At 51.4% G+C, this 17,835-nt stretch overlaps 1 protein-coding gene across 2 annotated transcripts in view; it reads right to left on the bottom strand.

Annotated features, from left to right (window-relative positions):
• POLR1A (RNA polymerase I subunit A) overlaps positions 1-17,835 on the bottom strand; it is an 83,626-nt gene that overhangs the window by 7,077 nt on the left and 58,714 nt on the right. For both annotated transcript variants that reach the window (XM_020889449.2, XM_070479376.1), the window contains 11 exons: positions 16,503-16,585; positions 16,229-16,387; positions 14,459-14,557; positions 13,319-13,471; positions 11,936-12,018; positions 11,327-11,492; positions 10,290-10,511; positions 8,969-9,183; positions 6,490-6,657; positions 5,348-5,483; positions 4,718-4,875 (listed from right to left, as the gene is read on the bottom strand). In XM_020889449.2, the coding sequence (XP_020745108.2) occupies positions 4,718-4,875; positions 5,348-5,483; positions 6,490-6,657; positions 8,969-9,183; positions 10,290-10,511; positions 11,327-11,492; positions 11,936-12,018; positions 13,319-13,471; positions 14,459-14,557; positions 16,229-16,387; positions 16,503-16,585 (1,642 nt within the window). The remainder of the gene's footprint in view (positions 1-4,717; positions 4,876-5,347; positions 5,484-6,489; positions 6,658-8,968; positions 9,184-10,289; positions 10,512-11,326; positions 11,493-11,935; positions 12,019-13,318; positions 13,472-14,458; positions 14,558-16,228; positions 16,388-16,502; positions 16,586-17,835) is intronic.

Raw genomic sequence — 17,835 nt, 5'->3', positions numbered from 1 at the left:
TTGGGGACTGATTAAGGAGACAGAGACCTTGCCTCTCCAGTCAGCTCATTTTTTCCCCTCTTGCTATTTCTGGGTGGGGGCATACGGTGCATCAGAATGGCAGGGCTGAAAGTGTGCTTCCCCATTCGCAGGGGGCATGGCCTGGATCATCGCCAATGGTCTCCTGGGCCATTCCCAAGGGGTGTGGCCTGGATCACCACCGATGATCTCCTGAACTTTACTTCTCTTGTGTGGAAAGTGTGGGTGTCATGCAATCTTGCTTTAGGGATCAGAAACACCCCCACGTCCACCAAAACATGTCATGGGGCCTGGTAGGCTGGCTGACAGTTGTTGGTACCGCATGGGGCCATCTAACTAGTACAGCAGGGCCTTCAGTAGGACGGGCATCAAGGCTGGGACCAGGGCTGCCCCCAGCCCACCTACTGAATCTCCAGGAAGTGCTTGGGGCTGACAACCTCTGTCTCCTTGGTGTGGGAGCCCTGACGATTTGATGAGAGAACTAAGATGTGGAAGAACTTAACAGAATCTCCAAGGCAGTGGTAACGTACTTTATGGTAGTAAATCATGTCAACAGATTGTGGTGGTTGTTGTTTAGTTGCTCAGTCCTGTCCAACTTTTTTGAGACCCCATGGACTGTAGCCCGCCAGGCTCCTCTGTCCATAGCCAGGCAAGAATACTGGAGTGGGTTGCCATTTCCTTCTCCAGGGGATCTTCCCGACCCACGGGTTTGGTTGGTAGCTAAAGTCTGAGCCACCAGGGAAGCCCATCGACTGTTCAGAACCAAGTGAATTTAAAAGGACTAATGTGAGGCAGAAAGAGCCCAGCAGGCCTTTCCCGGCCCCTTCCTCCTGGGTTATCTATTCGTCACCCTGTCTCCTGTCCCCTGCTCTTTTCCTCATATATCCTCTTGTCTGTCTTCTGAGTCAGGCTATAACAGCACACCACATAGACTGCTTTTAATTATATAAACTATCAGTTCCTCATCTGCCCAGTCAGCCAGCCTGTGTTCTCTGAGCAACTGTGATGTGCCTGCCACATGCCAGCTCGGGGGGCAAAGCCAGGATGAAAAGACAGGCACTCAGAGCCTTAACTGGAGGATGGGCAGGTCACATGTTTACTATTTTGTTCAGTAAAAGCAACAGACTGCTACTCTCCCTCCCAATTCCACCCCCCCCCCCCCACCCCCACAACTTTTTAAAGCTGCACATGGTTTTGGCTGAGGTTTCTGCCTTGGAAGACTCCTTACCCACTGATCCAGGAAAAAGCCTGGTCACCAGGCAGGAGGAACAGGAACGAGAGGGCCAGATAGGGAGATGCCCGGCTTGACTTTAGAAAGATATAATCAACTGGGAAGAGAGGGAGGAAGAGATGCTTCTGAAAGGACAGGTTCAGGTCTCCGCTCTGCCAGAGTCTCGAGAGAGATAGACGAGGGCCTTGACCTCATCTGCGACTGTGGGGACCACTCCCGCCACACGCCCAGGATCAGGGGGCAGTCAGTCACTGCAGGCCCACAGTGATCACTCTGTGAAGACCATCTGTCGGAATGTGACAACTGAGGTGGAGCCGGACGGGGGCAGCAGTGGAGAAACCTCCCTCCCACATGAATTAATTACCACAGGGAACATGACTCTCGACTGTTTCCGAGGTGCCTGCCAACAGCTCCACCACCTGCCGTGTGCAAGGTCAGCCTCACAGAAGCCAACTGGTGTGACACAGCTGGGGACCGGAGGTCGGAACTCACCTCCTGCCTCCGAGCTCAGTAGCCTTCCTACCTCACATCCCCAGCCTGCCTTCTGAATCATTTACACACACACCCAAAGGGATGGGTGCCAGGAGGAATATTTAGGGGAGCTTCACGACTTATTTGTCTCCATTAGGGAAGCACCTCATGTGTGTCTATCTTTTTCCTCTCTCATTTATGGAAAAAGAGTCTCATGAGGGACTTCCCTGGCAGTCCAGCAGTTGAGACTCCATGCTTCCACTGCAGGGGCTGTGGGTTCAATCCCCGCAGTTGGGGAACTAAGATCCCACAAGCTGTGCAGTGTGGTCAAAAAAATAAAGTCTCATGATTCAAAGGAGGGGAAAAGGGAAGAGAGACAGAAAAGACGTGGAGAGAGATGAAAAAGGGGAGAAGGAGAAAGAAAAAAGAAAAAGCTTCTGGGGGTGTGTAGAGGGGGTGGTCACCCTTCTGAAGGCACATTCCCATCTCCGCGTGGTCTGCATGGGGCCTACACGGGGCAGGCCTGCCAAAGGCAGCCCAACCACACACACCCCCATGCCGCTCCCTCACTTGAACCCTGCCTGCCCAAGCCACAGAGTAGCTCCACCAAGGGCGAGGGCACATGGCTTTGTTTATCACAGCTTTTCAAGTGCTCCAACCAAATGCAAAGTAGGAGCCAACTAAGTATTTCACCACTGAGAAGAGAAGTCAGGGCTCTCCCTAACAAGAAGAAATTTTTAAACAGTGATGGATTTTCAACCCCCCAAATGAAGATAGAGAGGAAGAACTCTGGGCAGAGCATGGTGCACACCTCATGCGACTTACTAGCCTACACCTGAGACGCATGGAAACAGGGCCAATCGGCCCGCTCTCGGTAATTCTCAAGAGGCCACGTGATCCTAATTCCCGTTTCTCAGACAAGGGCTGCCTGGCCAGCACAAACACATGGCATGCTGGGAGGGATGTTCCTCCCAGTTAATTAATGAGCTGGCGTCTGGTCTCCTGCGACGTGACCCAGCATTCCGAGCACTCCTGACAGAATGAGCGTCCTCCACCCTGGCGAGGGGTGACGCACATGCTCCCCAGGGCCCAGCCGGCTGCCCCATCCAAAGGGCTGAGCTCATATCCAAGGTCATCTAAACAACCCTGGCCGGCCTACACGTCACCTGCTTAGCGGGGCTAGACTGCAGCCAGCACGAGTCTTCAGGTGAGAGGGAAGAAGAGGGCTTGGGCAAGACAGTCGCTCCCTCCTGGCCACGCTTCCCAGGACTGCCCTGCGAGTGGGCGGCACTCAGCAAATATTTGTGGGATCACTGTGTGGGTGGACATCCTGCCTCTACTCTGCCCTTGGTTCTTTGATTCTGAGTAGCATCGGAAGACCTGAGGGCTGTTCCAGACTGAAGACAGGGGCCAGGGGTCTGAGGCCAAATCCTGTTAACATATCTAGCTGAGCCTCAATGGGCTTTTACAAAGATATGACTTAGCTGTCAATGCTTACAAATTAGAGACTAATTTATAAAAGTAAAAGCAAGCAAAGCCTTCCCAGGTGATGCTAAAGGTGAGGTAAAGAATCCTCCTGCCAACACAGGAGACATAATGAGACCTGAGTTCGATCCTGGGTCGGGAAGATCCCCTGAAGGAAGGCATGGCAACCCACTCCAGTATTCTTGCCTGGAGAATCCCAATGGACAGAGGATCCTGGTGGGCTACAGTCTATAGGGTCGCCAAGAAGTCAGACATGACTGAAATGACTGAGCAAGCACACACGCAAAAGAAAACACCAACCAACCAAAGACAGGAAAAAAAATGAGAGGCAGTTTTCTTATTACTTTTTTTGAATCAGAAGGTCTGGCCACCCTGGCCCACATTCCTGCCTTCTTGAGGCAGCTGACGTGCTCTCCAGCTGGCCAGGGGCTCCCAAATGCCTCACTGGCCTTCTTACCCGCCAACCCCCGCAGCCATTTGAGTCTGCGCTCCACCATTCAAGGTCAGCTGGCAAGTCAGCAGTGCTTTGCTGGCTCTTGCTGGCTTGCACCAGCCCTGACAGGAAACCCCCTTCCGAATCCTGGGCACTCAGCACTGTGTCCAGTGTCCAGACCGTGCTGTCCAGTGTCTGACAGTGACTTGAACTTGAGAGAAAAATGGATGTTCAATCTTCCTACCAGAAGGGAACCAGATCTTCTCCATAAAAAGGTGGAGGTAGAACCTCCCTGGTGGGTCAGTGGTAAAGAATCCGCCTGCCAAAGCAGGAGACGTAGGTTTGATCCCTGATCCAGGACGATAACACATGTCTTGGAGCAACTAAGTCCACGTGCCACAACTATTGAGCCTGTGCTCTAGAGTCCAAGAGCCACAACTACTGAGCCCACGCAGCTATTGAAGCCCGAGTGCCCTAGAGTTCATGCTCCAAAAGAAGAGAAGCCACTGCAATAAGAAGCCTCTACACCACATCTAGAGAGTAACCCCCATTTGCCTCAACTAGACAAAAGGCCGCACAGCACCATGACAAGACCCAGCAGAGCCAAAACAAATAAATAAATAAAATTATTTTAAAAACTCGGAGGTCAATCCCAGTTATAGAACTATGTTTAAGAGCATCATGTTGTTAGCACAGGGCTCCTTCCTGACAGAACATCAATGTATTAGGAACCACGTCATGTCAGAAATGAATACCACATGCTGGTCTGACATCATAGCACCATCACTCTGATAAAGTTCTGGTCTCTTTATGGTCCATGGACTCCTACACCTTAAATCCTCCAAATACAAGTAGATGGAACTCATGGGCCAGAGAGCAGGAGGCAGGCAGAGCAATGGAGTCATACCCACAAGCCAGATGAAGCTGCAGGACTTCCCATTTTCCTAAACATTTCCCTTGGGCGAATCGTCTGGGCAAGAGCCCTCAGGCCCTGGGAGTTCTGTGGTCAGGAGCTCTCATGGTTGATGACAAAGTCATACAATAAGAATCTGCCAAAGTCAAATGACCTGAGTCCTGACCTGGTTTCCATGAAGTGTAAGATGTCCTCGGGCCTCATGCACTTCTCCTGCTGGTAGTACGCGTGTGGCAGGAACTGAAACCGCAGCTGGTATACCCGGAACTTGTTCTGTTTCTCCCCCATACAGAAGGACTCCTGAACATCAATTTTCTCCAACACCTAGAACCAGACAGACAGATAGGGCCCAGTGTGCCCCATGCCTGGGACTGAGCATTACAAGTGGGAAAACTGAGTTTGCAGGCACAGGGACTGGGACCACAGGCCAAAGTTTCAAATGTGCGCTGCTGATGTAAATCCCTCTCAGGGTAGGGAGAGGAACCCCCATCCTGCAGGTCACACCTCCTGAGAAGGGCCTGAGGCTGTGGGGGGAGGGCTCAAGAGGGGCTGGTAAGTTAACCCAGAAAGTATCTTTGTTTGTAAGGCACATAAGAATGCTGCAGAACCAGTGGTTACTTTCAAAGCTTCCTGACCCACCCCTGCTCAGTACCCAGCAGAGGAAGCCTGCCTCTCTCACTGGTGAAGTCTGAGCCCAGGGTCAGAAGAGTTGACAAAGGCCATTCTTCCCAGATGGGAGGATGGATGGAGGGGACACAGGAAAACGCCCGCAGCTGGGTCTGAAGGAGATCATTACCTCCCCGAGACACACTCTGGTGAGTTGCTTCTTCAGGCTTTTCACTTTCTTCAGCGCTTTCTTGGTATTGAACACAGGTACACTCATCATCGGCGTCTTGATGTTGGCGCTGGCCACCATGAGGATCTCCCGCAACCTGTCATGGAACAAGGGCACATTTGAGCCAAAGAAGCACCCAGAGTCTCTATTTTGTGAAGTCTTTCTCATCAACATGCTGGAGTTCTTTCAGGATCTGCAAGAGACCTTAGGATCTTGAGGGGGAAATACGCTGATCAGGGTGTCCCTGCTCTGGCCCTGTGTATGACAGCAAGGGATTCTGCAGTCAGCTTCCTCCACTGAAGTGTGGGCTCAAGGACAGGGCCGTGTCTTCTTGCTTCCTGTCACCTGTGCCTCACTTACAGTGCTTGCTAAGGCTCCGACTGGGCACAAGGCCACGGCCAGGCCTCAGCCACAGCTCCGTGAGCCAGCCTGGCCAGACTGCACTGTGGCCCCTGCCCTTCTCCTCCCCACAAACCCCAAGGCTGAGAGAGCTGAGGAGCCTGAGTTACTCAGCTAGAAAGCGGCCAGGTCAGGCAGGTGAGTGTCATCTCTGTTCTTTCCCCTTGCCCAGCAGCCATCAACCTGCAGGGTGCACACTTTGACCTGAAGAGCCAGGGTCCCTCTGGATTCTGTTCTAGGTGAGTGGTGCCCCCGGAGCCGGGCAACCAGACGGCCTGATCCCGGGAGCCTGCAGTTTCACAAGCATTCCAGGAAACTGGGATCCAGGAGTTGGCGGAGAGCTAAATGGAGATGCTGAGAGGCCTGGGCATGGATCCAAGTGCAGAAACCAGTTGGGCTCCGGAAATTCCAACCCTGACCCGCCCCCCACTTTGATGACCCTGTAGCTCATTTACATACACATACTCTCAAAAATTCATACACACACACACCCCCCCACTCTCACATTCATACTAAAACACACCCTCACCCACACACTCATACATTCATACACACATTCACTCTCACATTCATACATACACACTCTCACTCATACATACACACACACACACACACACACACACACATTTTCACACAATAATGAAATGCCCTCCTTCCCAGGAGCAGGCTTGGACAGACCCAGCCCGTGTACCCTTGAAGCCCACCTCGGAATGCCCAGGGTGACGTTCATCTCGCCTCTGCCGGCAAAGTGGAAGGTGTTCAGGGTCATTTGTGTGGAGGGCTCCCCGATGCTCTGGGCGGCCAGCAGGCCCACAGCCTCACCCGGGTCACATAGTGAGCGCTGCCACTTGAGCTGCAGCAGAGTCCTCAAACTGGAAACAGGGTGGGGGGACATCAGGGGTCAGGGACACCGATACCACCTGCCTGTCACGAGCTGACGACAGACCCTGTGAGCTGGGTGCATGAACCTGATACCTCTCTCCTTCTGGGCTTGTTTTACCAGGCAAATGGTCCTTCTAAGCCTTAAATTCCTGCCAATGACCCTGACATGCCCTAAATGACGCAGCACAGAGCCCAGCTGGGTGGCTGAAGCTCTGGATGTCGACGTTCAGACTGCTCATGTCTACCCAGAGAATGTCATGGAACCTGTGAACTCACTGTTCACATTTCCCTTGGCTAATTCTTTATTCCCCACTGGCTATGACAGCTTGTAGAGGGCTGAAACCTCCCTCTGTACAAACTGGGGAGAGGTTCACGGAACAAGCATGGGGATAAGGTGGGGCAGGCAGGAGTAGGGCACTTCTCTTCTTAATTAGTGCAAATGGCTATGGGCCACTTTGGAAGTATGCATGCCATATGATTTTATAACATTTGTAACTTACTAATAACCCTTCTTCCTATTTTTAGAATAGCCACAGGAACACTGTGTGACCCCGGCACACAGGACAAGGAATCGACTCAATAATTCAAGACTAAATGGACATTATGTGTGAGTGCAGAGGGAAGTAATAAAACTACATTTCTATGCAAGTTCTTTTTATTAATAAAAATCAGACTTTTCACTAACCTGATGTGTATTCTCTCCCCACTACTTCAAACCAGTGAGGTCTGAGTGCATATCAGTATTCCTGACAGAAAAAAACCTTCAAATATGTTGGGGTTGCCCCCAGAGCTTGGGGCTTGCTAACAGAGCCTCTGTGAGAGTCATGGAAGCACACTTGCCTCCCCATCTCAGCCCGCTGAACCCAACTGATGCTCCCCAAGGCTAAGCCTGCACCACTCCTGATGCAGCACAGTTGGAGGGAGGACCCACATGGTCCTTCTGAAAGTAAATGGCAGCATCCTGAGCGGCAGGGAGGAAGGTAAAAGGGAATCAGGGCCTTGCTCTTTTAGGGAAAACCCAGTTGGCAGCTAAACCACAACCTCCTGTGATTTATTACTCCATCTTCATACCTCTGAGGCCTGGCTGGAGAAACCTGTTTAAGGCATAAAAAGTGACAGCTATCCCTCCACTCCAGGTCCTCCAGACAAGAATCTGTCTTTGCTCCTCCCCCTGTCACAGTCCCATTCCCTGGACCCTCAGACTCCCTGTGTATCTGGCAGGGTTTCATCATGCAGCCAAGCTAGAGCAGATGATCTCAGGCCTCCAGCTCTGCAGGCCAGGCTAAGAGAACTGAGCGGGAAGGTCCCCTTGATGACTGCTCTGAGACCAGTGCCCCAGCAGACATTCCCTGGGGGCACATGTCACCTTTCAATTCTCTCTGGCTCAGTGCTGGTCCATGCCTGGCTTCCCACTTGTCTTAAGTCACTAGTCACTAAGTCGTGTCTGACTCTTTGCAACCCCATGGACTGTAGCCTCTCAGGCTTCACTATCCAAGAAATTTTCCAGGCAAGAATACTGGAGTGGGCTGCTATTCCTTCTCCAGGGGACCTTCCCGATCCAGCGTTGAACCTGTGTCTAATGCACTGGCAGGCAGGTTGTTTACCACTGAGCCACCTGGGAATGGGAAGCTCAAGCTCAAACTCTACTTCAGATGCAGTCAAAGACAGCAATGATCAAGGAGCCATTCATTAATTCCTTAACATTCTACTTATAATCACTACAGTTATTTATATTAGCTTTGAGCTATAATATAATGTATTATATCACATTACACCATACTAAATTTACAGCTGACAAAACTTTAAATATTAATTAATTTCTTTTCCCCATTTTATTTTTCTGTGAACAAGTCCAAGCTGGGGACTCCATGTGGTCCTTCTTCCTCCAAGCCTTGAAAGTCGAAGCTCCAAGGGTCACTGGAATCATCAGACCCAGCTCCTTACTGAGATGTGGTGTCATAGGGCAAAGGATGATCTGTGCCAGGTCCCAGGGTTGGCAGCTGCTGACCAGACTTCCTGCCTCTCACTGAGGCACACCTACCATCCCACACGCAAGAGAATGGGCACTATGAAAGCCTCCTTCCCCGCAGAGCACTCTCCTCCATCCTGGCCCAGGTTGGGGAGGCACTCCTGCCTAAGCTCTCATCTATCCCACAGCCCTCAGGGATTGCAAGGTGCCCTCTGTTTCACTTTCCTCCCTCCTACTGGAGTCTCAGACCCAGGAGGCTGTCGGAGTAGGCAGGGAAGGGCCTGAAAGAAGCAGAGTCTCCCTCTGCAGGTGCAAAAGGTCAGTGTTATTACCTGTCGAGAGAAAGCCCTGATTTCTCGTAACTCCTCTCTGCCTGAGCTGCCCACTCACAGCTGTAGTCGTCCATCTTCTTTTCAAATGTCTCTGACACAGATGCAAAGTAGATGTCCGGGCGCCAGACAGACAGACTGGGGTCGGGACAAGGAGCCGCCTTCTTCTGGTACTTCCTCCGGCTTTGTTCATCTAACTCAGCCCACATCCTCAGCATCTGGAAGTAAGGACAGGACTCAGCTATGTGGGACAACACCAGGAATGGGCTTCTCTTCCTGGGGTGTCCAGTAGGATGAGGAAGATCAAAGGCCTTTGCTTCAAATGACAGCATGGGAAAGAGAGAGAAATCTGACAGCACAGGAAAGCCATCTTGACATTGGAAGCACAGAGAAACCGAATCCATCCCAAGGCGTACTGCCTGACCACGACTCTAGGAGCCAATCGTTGTAGCCCTTCAAGCACAAGCAGGGTGACCACGAAAGCTACTCTCCAAACTGTGATACTTGTAGAATAAAATGCAACGTTATTAATAATCATCCTGGGATGAGAGGCAAACCAGGGCTGCCTCAGGACAACAAGGACACAGTCACCATGAGCCAGGTGACTGTGCTGATCCCCGTCTGTCCCCTGTCCAGGCTTTCACACGCCTGATGCCCCAAAGCTGCCCCATAGCAACTGCTTCCAAGTGCTCCTCTGCCTCCTGGCTCAGCCATGCCTGGAAGGTGGGAGATCGCAGAAGAGGGGAAAGAGGGAGGAGTAAGGCTGGACATCCAGTCCCCACCCTGAGGGGTCTCTGAGCCCCAGTCTCTCAACTGAGGGCTCCTGTCATGTGGTCTCTGCCCACGGCCACCTTCTCTCCTCCTGGTGACTGTTCACGTCCTCAGGGAGGCTGGGGAACCCAACTTACCAGCCCTAGTGAGCTGCCTGGAACCCTGCCCATGCCTTAGTAAAGATGTGGACATGCGTGCTCAGTCGCTTCAGTCATGTCTGACTCTTTGTGACCCTATGGGCCGTAGCCCTCCAGGATCCTCAGTCCATGGGGATTCTCCAGGCAAGAATACTGGAGTGGGTTGCCATGCCCTCCTCCAGGGGATATTCCTGATCCAGGGATTGAACCTGAGTCTCCTGCATTGCGGGTGGATTCTTTACCTCTAAGCCACCAGGGAGGACTCTGTAAAGATTTCCCCTCCTTAAATTGATATTTGAGGGCCATTTTTCCTGGCCAATAGTGAATGAAGCTAGATTTCATGGCTGGACCTTCCACTAGGAAAACCACCCCTCATCCCCTCAACCCCACTGATCCCCCGCCTCCTTCAGCATCACCTGGTAAGTCTCAGGGCTGCGGCCGTTCTGGTTTGTGCCCTCAAGGTTCAAGGCTTTCACGGCCGCCTGAATTTTTTGGGAGTAATTCAAGAAGGCACCTTTCCTCAGGAGGGTGTTGGAATGCTTGCTGTGCCATTTTTTGATGGCTCGGAAGTGACGGAGAGCTTTCTGGGGATCCGCTCTGGATAAAACTTCATGGAGATGCTTCGATTTCATTATCACCTAGACAAACAGATCACACAAGCAAGAATGAAGAGGTGAGGGTGTAACACAAAAGCCATGTCACACAATTCACACAACTTCATAGGAGGTGGCCCGTGTGGAGCCCTCACGATGCCCCTTGGGGGGCTGAGCACCCGCTGCTAACCAGGGCCTCGCTCTATGCCAACCAGAGTCGGGAGCTGGCAGTCTCAGGAGCTGAGGGCATGGGGCAGAAACCCTGACACTCAGAGTCCTTCCAGAACACGGGTATTTCTGGGAAGAAAGGAGGGGACAGGCACCACGGTGAAAGGAGCTGGCCCTTAACTTTCAATCTGACCACCTGCTCATGGCCTTCAACAGGCCATGTCAGTTTCAGTTTTCCAAACTGCTAAACCTGGGGGACTCTTCAGCCAATGCTGACGATCCCTCTTGGGCCAATAAGGCATGGAATGAAAACGATGGGCTTGTGAGTCAGAGGGTCTGGGTGGAGAAACAAGTCCTGCTCCTCACCAGCTCGTCACTTAAACTCAGATACTCAGTTGTCTTGGCTGTAAAATGGGCAGAGGGGCCCCTATGTGCCCAGGCAGCAGTGAGGAGGCAGGCAGACAGCAGCCACAGTGCACTCGAGTTTAGGACCATAAATGCCCCCAACAGTGCAGTTGTTTGAAGCATCTGCCAAGTCAGGTGTTCCAGGGCATTCATTGCTTGGTGCTTTTAAATTCTCCCTACTCTAGTTTTCAGCGGTCACTCTGATTGGGTGGCAAAGCTCAGGGTGGGAGGTCCACCACACAGGCCCTACCCTGCCAACTCCCCAGCTCTGGAAGGCGGCACACTACCTCATAGTTGCTGGTGAGGAAGGGGAACTGCTTAGGCTGCAGGAACTGTGTCTTGGGGATGTCCAGGCCGTCCTCCCCGTACAGGAACTGCACCACGCTACCGTCGCTGTCGCGGACTGTCAGGTCGTACTGGACCACCAGCCCCTCCAGGTGTTTGATGATGCACCTGTACAGAGATCCTTCGCTCAGTGCTTACTGGGACTTCCCACCTCTTGGAGCAGACTTTGATGGGGCAGGTGGCAGGCAGACGCAGAAGAGGGGACTGCTGTTCTGCAGCCAAGCAAGCCCCAGGACAGGCTGGCTCCCGTGCCCCTGTGCAACCCTTGCTCCCATCTCCAGCCCTGGTTGCCTGCCCAGTCACTCTCCAGGAAAGGGCATACCTGCTGATGCCGAGGCCCTTCCTATAAACCTCTGACCAATCCTCTAGAAGGAGAAGAATACTGGCTATTTTCTGTCTCAGGACACCCACGGATTACTTTTCAGAAGTTTTTTTTTTTTTCCCCAAAGGGAGCTTAAGCGAATTGGCAATGAAAATGTGAAAAAGTGACAGAGGTTGAATGGACCTGGGACACTGAGCCACCTAAAGGTGGCAGGGCAGGTGCTTTTTACCTCTGGAGGTAGCCGGAACGGCTGGTCTTCACAGCAGTGTCCACCAGACCCTCTCGCCCGGCCATGCAGTGGAAGAAGAACTCCTGTGGGAGAAGCGGGAAGGTCCAGGGGTGGCACAGTGAGGATAGCCTGCTTCCTGGAGGGCAGCTCAGGCCAATGTCCCCAGCAGCTCTGACAGCTCTGATGATACCAGAGGCATCTGCCCTCCCGTGCGGTGACCTCTGTCTTATCCTGCCCGAGAGCAGGGGGACAAGTAGAGGAGAAGGGCCAGTTCTCATTCTCAGGAGTCCATCCTCAGGGTCACCCTCCATTTTTCAAACAGAAATAGCACTTTTGCCTCATCACGTAGTGTTTTCCAAACTTCCACAATGAGACATGCATTTATAACAATGATCAGCAAACATGTACATACATCCACACACGTGTGTAGATAAGGATACACAAGTCAAGCTAAGACTATGAAACTTTATGAAACAACCCCAGCCCTCACTCGGATGCCTTCTTTATCACCCTACTCTATTTCATCACATAAAGCCAGCTGCTATCTTTTACCATGGTTTCATGACTTACTTAGGGGTCGCAGCCAGAGTTTAGAACTCTCTGGTCTACATCAGCTCTCCACCACCCTTTGCCAGAGGCCATGGACGACCACTGGAGAGTCTGTGTGAGACCAAGAGAGAAGCCCTGGGAGTAGCCAATGGCCTTGACACAAAAGGTCAGTCCTCTTCACAACCTAGACTTAACTGTCTGACCACAAGAGGCGTCTTTGCAGAGATGCACTGGATTAGGGAACAGAAAGCACTAATCGAAAAACCATTTCTCAAAGTGTGAGGAGAAAACCTCAAAGTGTGAGGAGAAAACCTTTCTCTTAGAGGAGAGTTCTATCGTTGATGGAGGAAAAACTAGGCATTTGCTACAACTGGTCAGTTTCCCCAGGGTCAAGGAAGAGCCATGAGGCTCTCTTAGGGGAGCTTTGCAAACTAAATCTCTGCGATGCTCCTTTTGGCAATGGAGAGCACTCTGGGAAAGGCTTCCCTGGCCCCAGCTGCCCTCAGAGGCAGGGAAGAACCGGCTGAGAGAAGGCACGAGGCAGGAAGAGGTCGAGCTGGGACTGATCTTATTCATCTTCCCACTCATCAGCAATCCTGCCCGAGCTCCCACAATGTGCCAGGCACCACGCTGGGCTCTGGCATTACGAAGGTGAACATGATGTGGCTCTTATAGTCCTCAGGGGCCCCCGCCATCTACAGGGTAAGCAAGGATGTGGTGGCATTCATTTCTTGACTATCTTTGCTTAAAGCTGTTGGTGAAGGTCATAGGCTTCCTACTCCTGAGCGTAGAAATGAGGAGGAAAGCCAAAAGGAAAAACCAAAAAATACATACCGGAGGCTTGATGCCAGTGAGGAACCTGCCAGTGACGAAGCCACCAGCCCTGGGGGTGAATTCATAAGGCTCAAAGCAGGGTAACGACTTGCCAGATGCCATGAGAGGGGGTCTCCGGCCTTCCAATTCGATCTGGCCCAGCAGGCACGAGATCTGAGAGAAAGGAAACCCAGATGGAACTGAACACCCACACATGCCTTAAATGATACTCTGTCCCAGAAGAGGATGGAGCGCCTGCTCTTCAAGAAAAACTGCATGGAAATGGAGTTCCTGAAGGTCAACTTACATTTCTTAATGAACCAGGAAAGCTGATGTTTCAGGAAAATAACTGTATCTTCCTTTCACTTACTGATTAGAATTTTCGTATTTGGGGTCAGGTGAAATAGACAGTGCTTTGCAAAAGCAGCCATGTTTCAGAATAATCTCGTGTTATATCTGAAAGGGACCCTCCCTAAAGGGGAAACTGAGATGAGCAGAAAATATAGTTTATTGTGATCCTGAATATTCTCAGGTCAAAAGAGAATGAAACTGCCTAGTGATGCTCTTGGGGGCAGTGTGTCTGGATTTTACTTAGTCAAAAGGAATTCCTGATGGCCTCGAGCCTTGAAAGCCCATTCCTACTGTTCTGTACTCACCAAACAATGAGATGGTCCTTAAGACTCTCTCAAGGTCATCAAATTTTTAAAAAAGTTGCTAAGATTTGTGAAATCATTGTGATAGCACTGCAACATGAAAATATATAACCATACAGTATCTAAATTTATAATAGGCATCTATATGATACACTATGGAGAAGGAAATGGCAACCCGCTCCAGTATTCTTACCTGGAGAATCCCATGGACAGAGAAGCCTGGTGGGTTACAGTCCATGGGGTCGCGAAGAGTCAGACACGACTGAAGCGACTTAACATGTACACACACGATACACTATCTGGATATTTATCTCTATGTGTCTACAACACTGGCATGTTAACAGTGGTTAGCTCCTGTACTGATTTCTATATATATTTTTGTATTGCACAGTACTTGCCATGCTTTACATAGAACATGGATTCTTTCAAAAACAGAAACAAATCTGAAAAGTGTCTCCTACAACCACCCCAGTCCTCTGCCAAGCGGCCAGCCCGCCTTTGCTCACACCTGCATGGTGTTCACTGTTGAACCTTTGGCTCCAGACTGCACCATCATCTGCAGATTATTCTCTGGGAACTGTCTGTGCAGGCCGAAGGGCATGCATGCCTGCGGATGGAACACACACATCAGTCAGCGACTCCTCCTTGGGAATCTCAGGTTTAGAAGGTAAATGCGGGAGCCCACTTAGACTATGAATCTGGAGAGCAGTGCCAGATTCCATTTCAGGTTAAGGAGAAGTCTTATCGTCATTAACCTTTTGGATGGAAGCCCTGGAAAGAGGTCTAAAGAGTGGCTCCGGGTGCCATGCTTTCAACACCTCTGCTGGGAAGCTGGAAGGCAGATGCAGAGGGGCAACCATCTTTAGTTTGTGATGCTGAAATGCAGCTGATTAAAAATAAAACCTAAGGTGGTGCCCTTGGGAACTTACCCACCAGAGCATGGCCTGGCCCTGGACAAGCAGCCATGATGACCAGTGCCCATGTCATACTCTTATCTGCCAACATGCTGCCCAAGTGGCAAACAGGTGCTTCACTTCAGTTCCTGGGGCAGAAGAGTAGCCAGAGCCCCCAGGTGGATTGGGGAGATGCTGTGGAGAGGTGGGGGGTGGCTCTGAGTTTATCTAAGCCTCTGCCTAGGGATGCAGACATCCACCCTCACACAGGAGAGACAAAGTGGATGTGAAGAGACAGAGGAAAAGAAGTACAGTAATCCTGAGACGCTTGAGATGATGCCCCACGTGCAGTATCCCCAGTGAGCCCTGGAAGCTGAGCCTCCCCGTTCTCGAGCAATGCTGGAAGGCTGGAAGGAACCTCACCTCGCAAGGACGGAACTGTACCAACAAGGTCTGCTGACAGCCAGTCAGAACTGAGTCAGCAAACACTGACTTCTGCTGGGCTTGGTCCTCCCTCCTCCTCCTCAGGGGGGGTGTCAAGGCCAGGAGGCCGGGGTGAGGGCCAGGCGGGCTCTTTCAAGCCGCAGGACTGGGAGCCCCAGCTCTGGGGCAAGAATGGGGCTCCCTCTCCTTTCTCAGCTGTGGGGCTTTGGAGGACTGGCGGGAAGGTCAGACCTCACCCAGGACACTGCACAGATGAGTTCCTGAACTCTGTCAGCAAATCCATGAAGCAGGTGCTCCTCCCATCCCTGCCCCAGGGGAGGACACTTTGCTCAGATCGCTCACATCACACAAGGCCGGAGATCTCAGAGCAAGTCCATGGAAGAGCCAGGATTCAAACACGGGCCTTCACCCCAGCTCTCCTACACACGCAGCACTGGAGGTGCTGATCCTTTACCGTGCCCCTCCACCCTGCAGAGACCCCTGGAAAAGACTTTCTTCAGTCCCCTTTAAGGCCATTACCCTAAAATACAAACATTTAATACAACAGCCAGTGCAGAACTCCCTGGCAGTCCAGTGCTTAGGACAAGGCGCTTTCACTGCTGAGGACCTGGGTTCAATCCCTGGTTGGGGAACTAAGATCCCACAAGCCAGGTACTGTGGCAAAAAATAAATAAGTAAAAGAAAGAAAGAATAATGCAATGCCTTCATGCTCAACATTAATCAAAGGAAAACCTCTCCAGACCCTCACTGAGGGTACAAATCCCTTGGCTTTTCAAAGTGATCAATTCTACTCACCCCATCTCAAGTCTCACCTAGTCAGCTGTCCAACAGTCAAATTGCTCCAAGAGGCCCAGAGTGAGACTCAAAATGTAATTAAAAAACAACAACAACAAAACAGCATTCAAAATGGTGGTGGTAAGTGCACATGCCACTGGACTAACCTTGTTAATCTCATTGCTGTAATGGTTCACTTCCTCCTTGAACTTCAGGTCAATCATGTTAAAATCCCTCTGGTCCTTACCCAGATGGGCATCCTGCCACTTCCCTCGGACCTCATCACATGATGCTGCCTCTGGCAGGTTTAATGCAGCCCTGACGGCCTAGGATTAAAAGAGGAAACATTGGAGGCTGCAGGCAAGGGAGGAAGGTGTGGGCTCCATCCTGCTGGAGCCTGACCGACTCTGCGGCAAGCGGTATCCCCCAGGCCCTTCTCACCCGGGGCCCACAGTGGGTGGACTCTTCAATGATCCCATGTCTCCTGACATCCGCCTTCGGCTTGACCAAAATGTCTTCTACTCCTGTGAAGTAAAACAGACCAGTTTTGATGCAACCAGGCCTGACTTCTCACCAGACTGTGAACTTGGTGAGGTCAGGGCATGGGGCATGGGGCATGGTGACAGGCACCCAGGGCGCACCTAAATAATGATGGTGACATTCCCATCACCTCAAAGAGACTGTTACCATCTCTTAAGTGCTTATCATCTTACAAATGACAAAGCTAAGGCTCAAACTTGAGCCCATGGGTACAGAGGTAGAAAGCCGACCCAGGCCCAAGTCCCATACTTGGCCACCAGCTACAGGCCCTCCATTCAAAAAAAAACATGTTGGATGAATTGGACAGAGGTGAAGATGACATTCTGTGGTTGAGGAAAACAGAAGAGGGAGGAAGCAGACATCCCGGTTTTGACTTCCAGAAATCACATGTCAGCAGGGACCACACTATATAGCTGTGAGAATCCGTGGGCAAGCACACACAGACACATCCAAGCCTGGCTGACAGGGACAACAACTGCAGGGTTCTCTCTGTTGTTCTGGAAGGAAGAGTGCCTGGGCCACTTCAGTGAAGCCTGTCCTTCTGGTTTCAAAGGGCTAAAGAGTTCCCCATCTTAGGCAGGAAGTCTTCCTACTTCATTTTTCAATGAACTACTTTCTGTCTACATTTGAGAGCTACTGACCTCAACAGTCCCTCAGTCAAGGTCTCAGGGGGAAGGGAATTCAAGGCTGCCATATTGCAAAGCTGGGCTAAGATGTCTGGGACTCCCACATGCAATGTCCTAGAGGCCTGAGAGCCTCTAAAGAACTTGAGGAGAAAGAATCTGCCCTCTGTGAGCAAGCCACACCATGACAATGGGCCCTTCCACAGGGTCAGCTCCAGGCCATCTTGCTGTCCCTTCAGTGACCTTTGGCTGCAAGGGCTGAAGGCACTTCCATTAGACTGGACTTCCCTTCAAGCTTGACGCCCAGCTTGGCCCTGCTCCCTCTCAGTCTCGGCACCAGACAGTCTTTGGTCAGTTTCTCCTTGGATCACATGCTGAGCATAGCTGCTTGTTAGGTTTGGTACTCATCACGGTCTGGGTGTGAATTCTTCCTCTACTTTTTTTTTTTAAAATTTATTTACTTTTGGCTGTGCTGGGTCTTCATTGCTTTGCTCAGGCTTTCTCTAGTTGTGGCGAGCGGGGGTTCTCTTTGTTGCCGTGCGTGGACTTCTCATTGTGATGGCTTCTCTTCTGTGCAGCACAGGCTTTAGGCGTGCAGGCTTCAGTAGTTG

Source organism: Odocoileus virginianus, chromosome 2 (genome assembly GCF_023699985.2).
Source record: "Odocoileus virginianus isolate 20LAN1187 ecotype Illinois chromosome 2, Ovbor_1.2, whole genome shotgun sequence".
Classification (NCBI taxonomy): Eukaryota; Metazoa; Chordata; class Mammalia; order Artiodactyla; family Cervidae; genus Odocoileus; species Odocoileus virginianus.
This window is presented reverse-complemented; position numbering and strand designations above follow the sequence as displayed.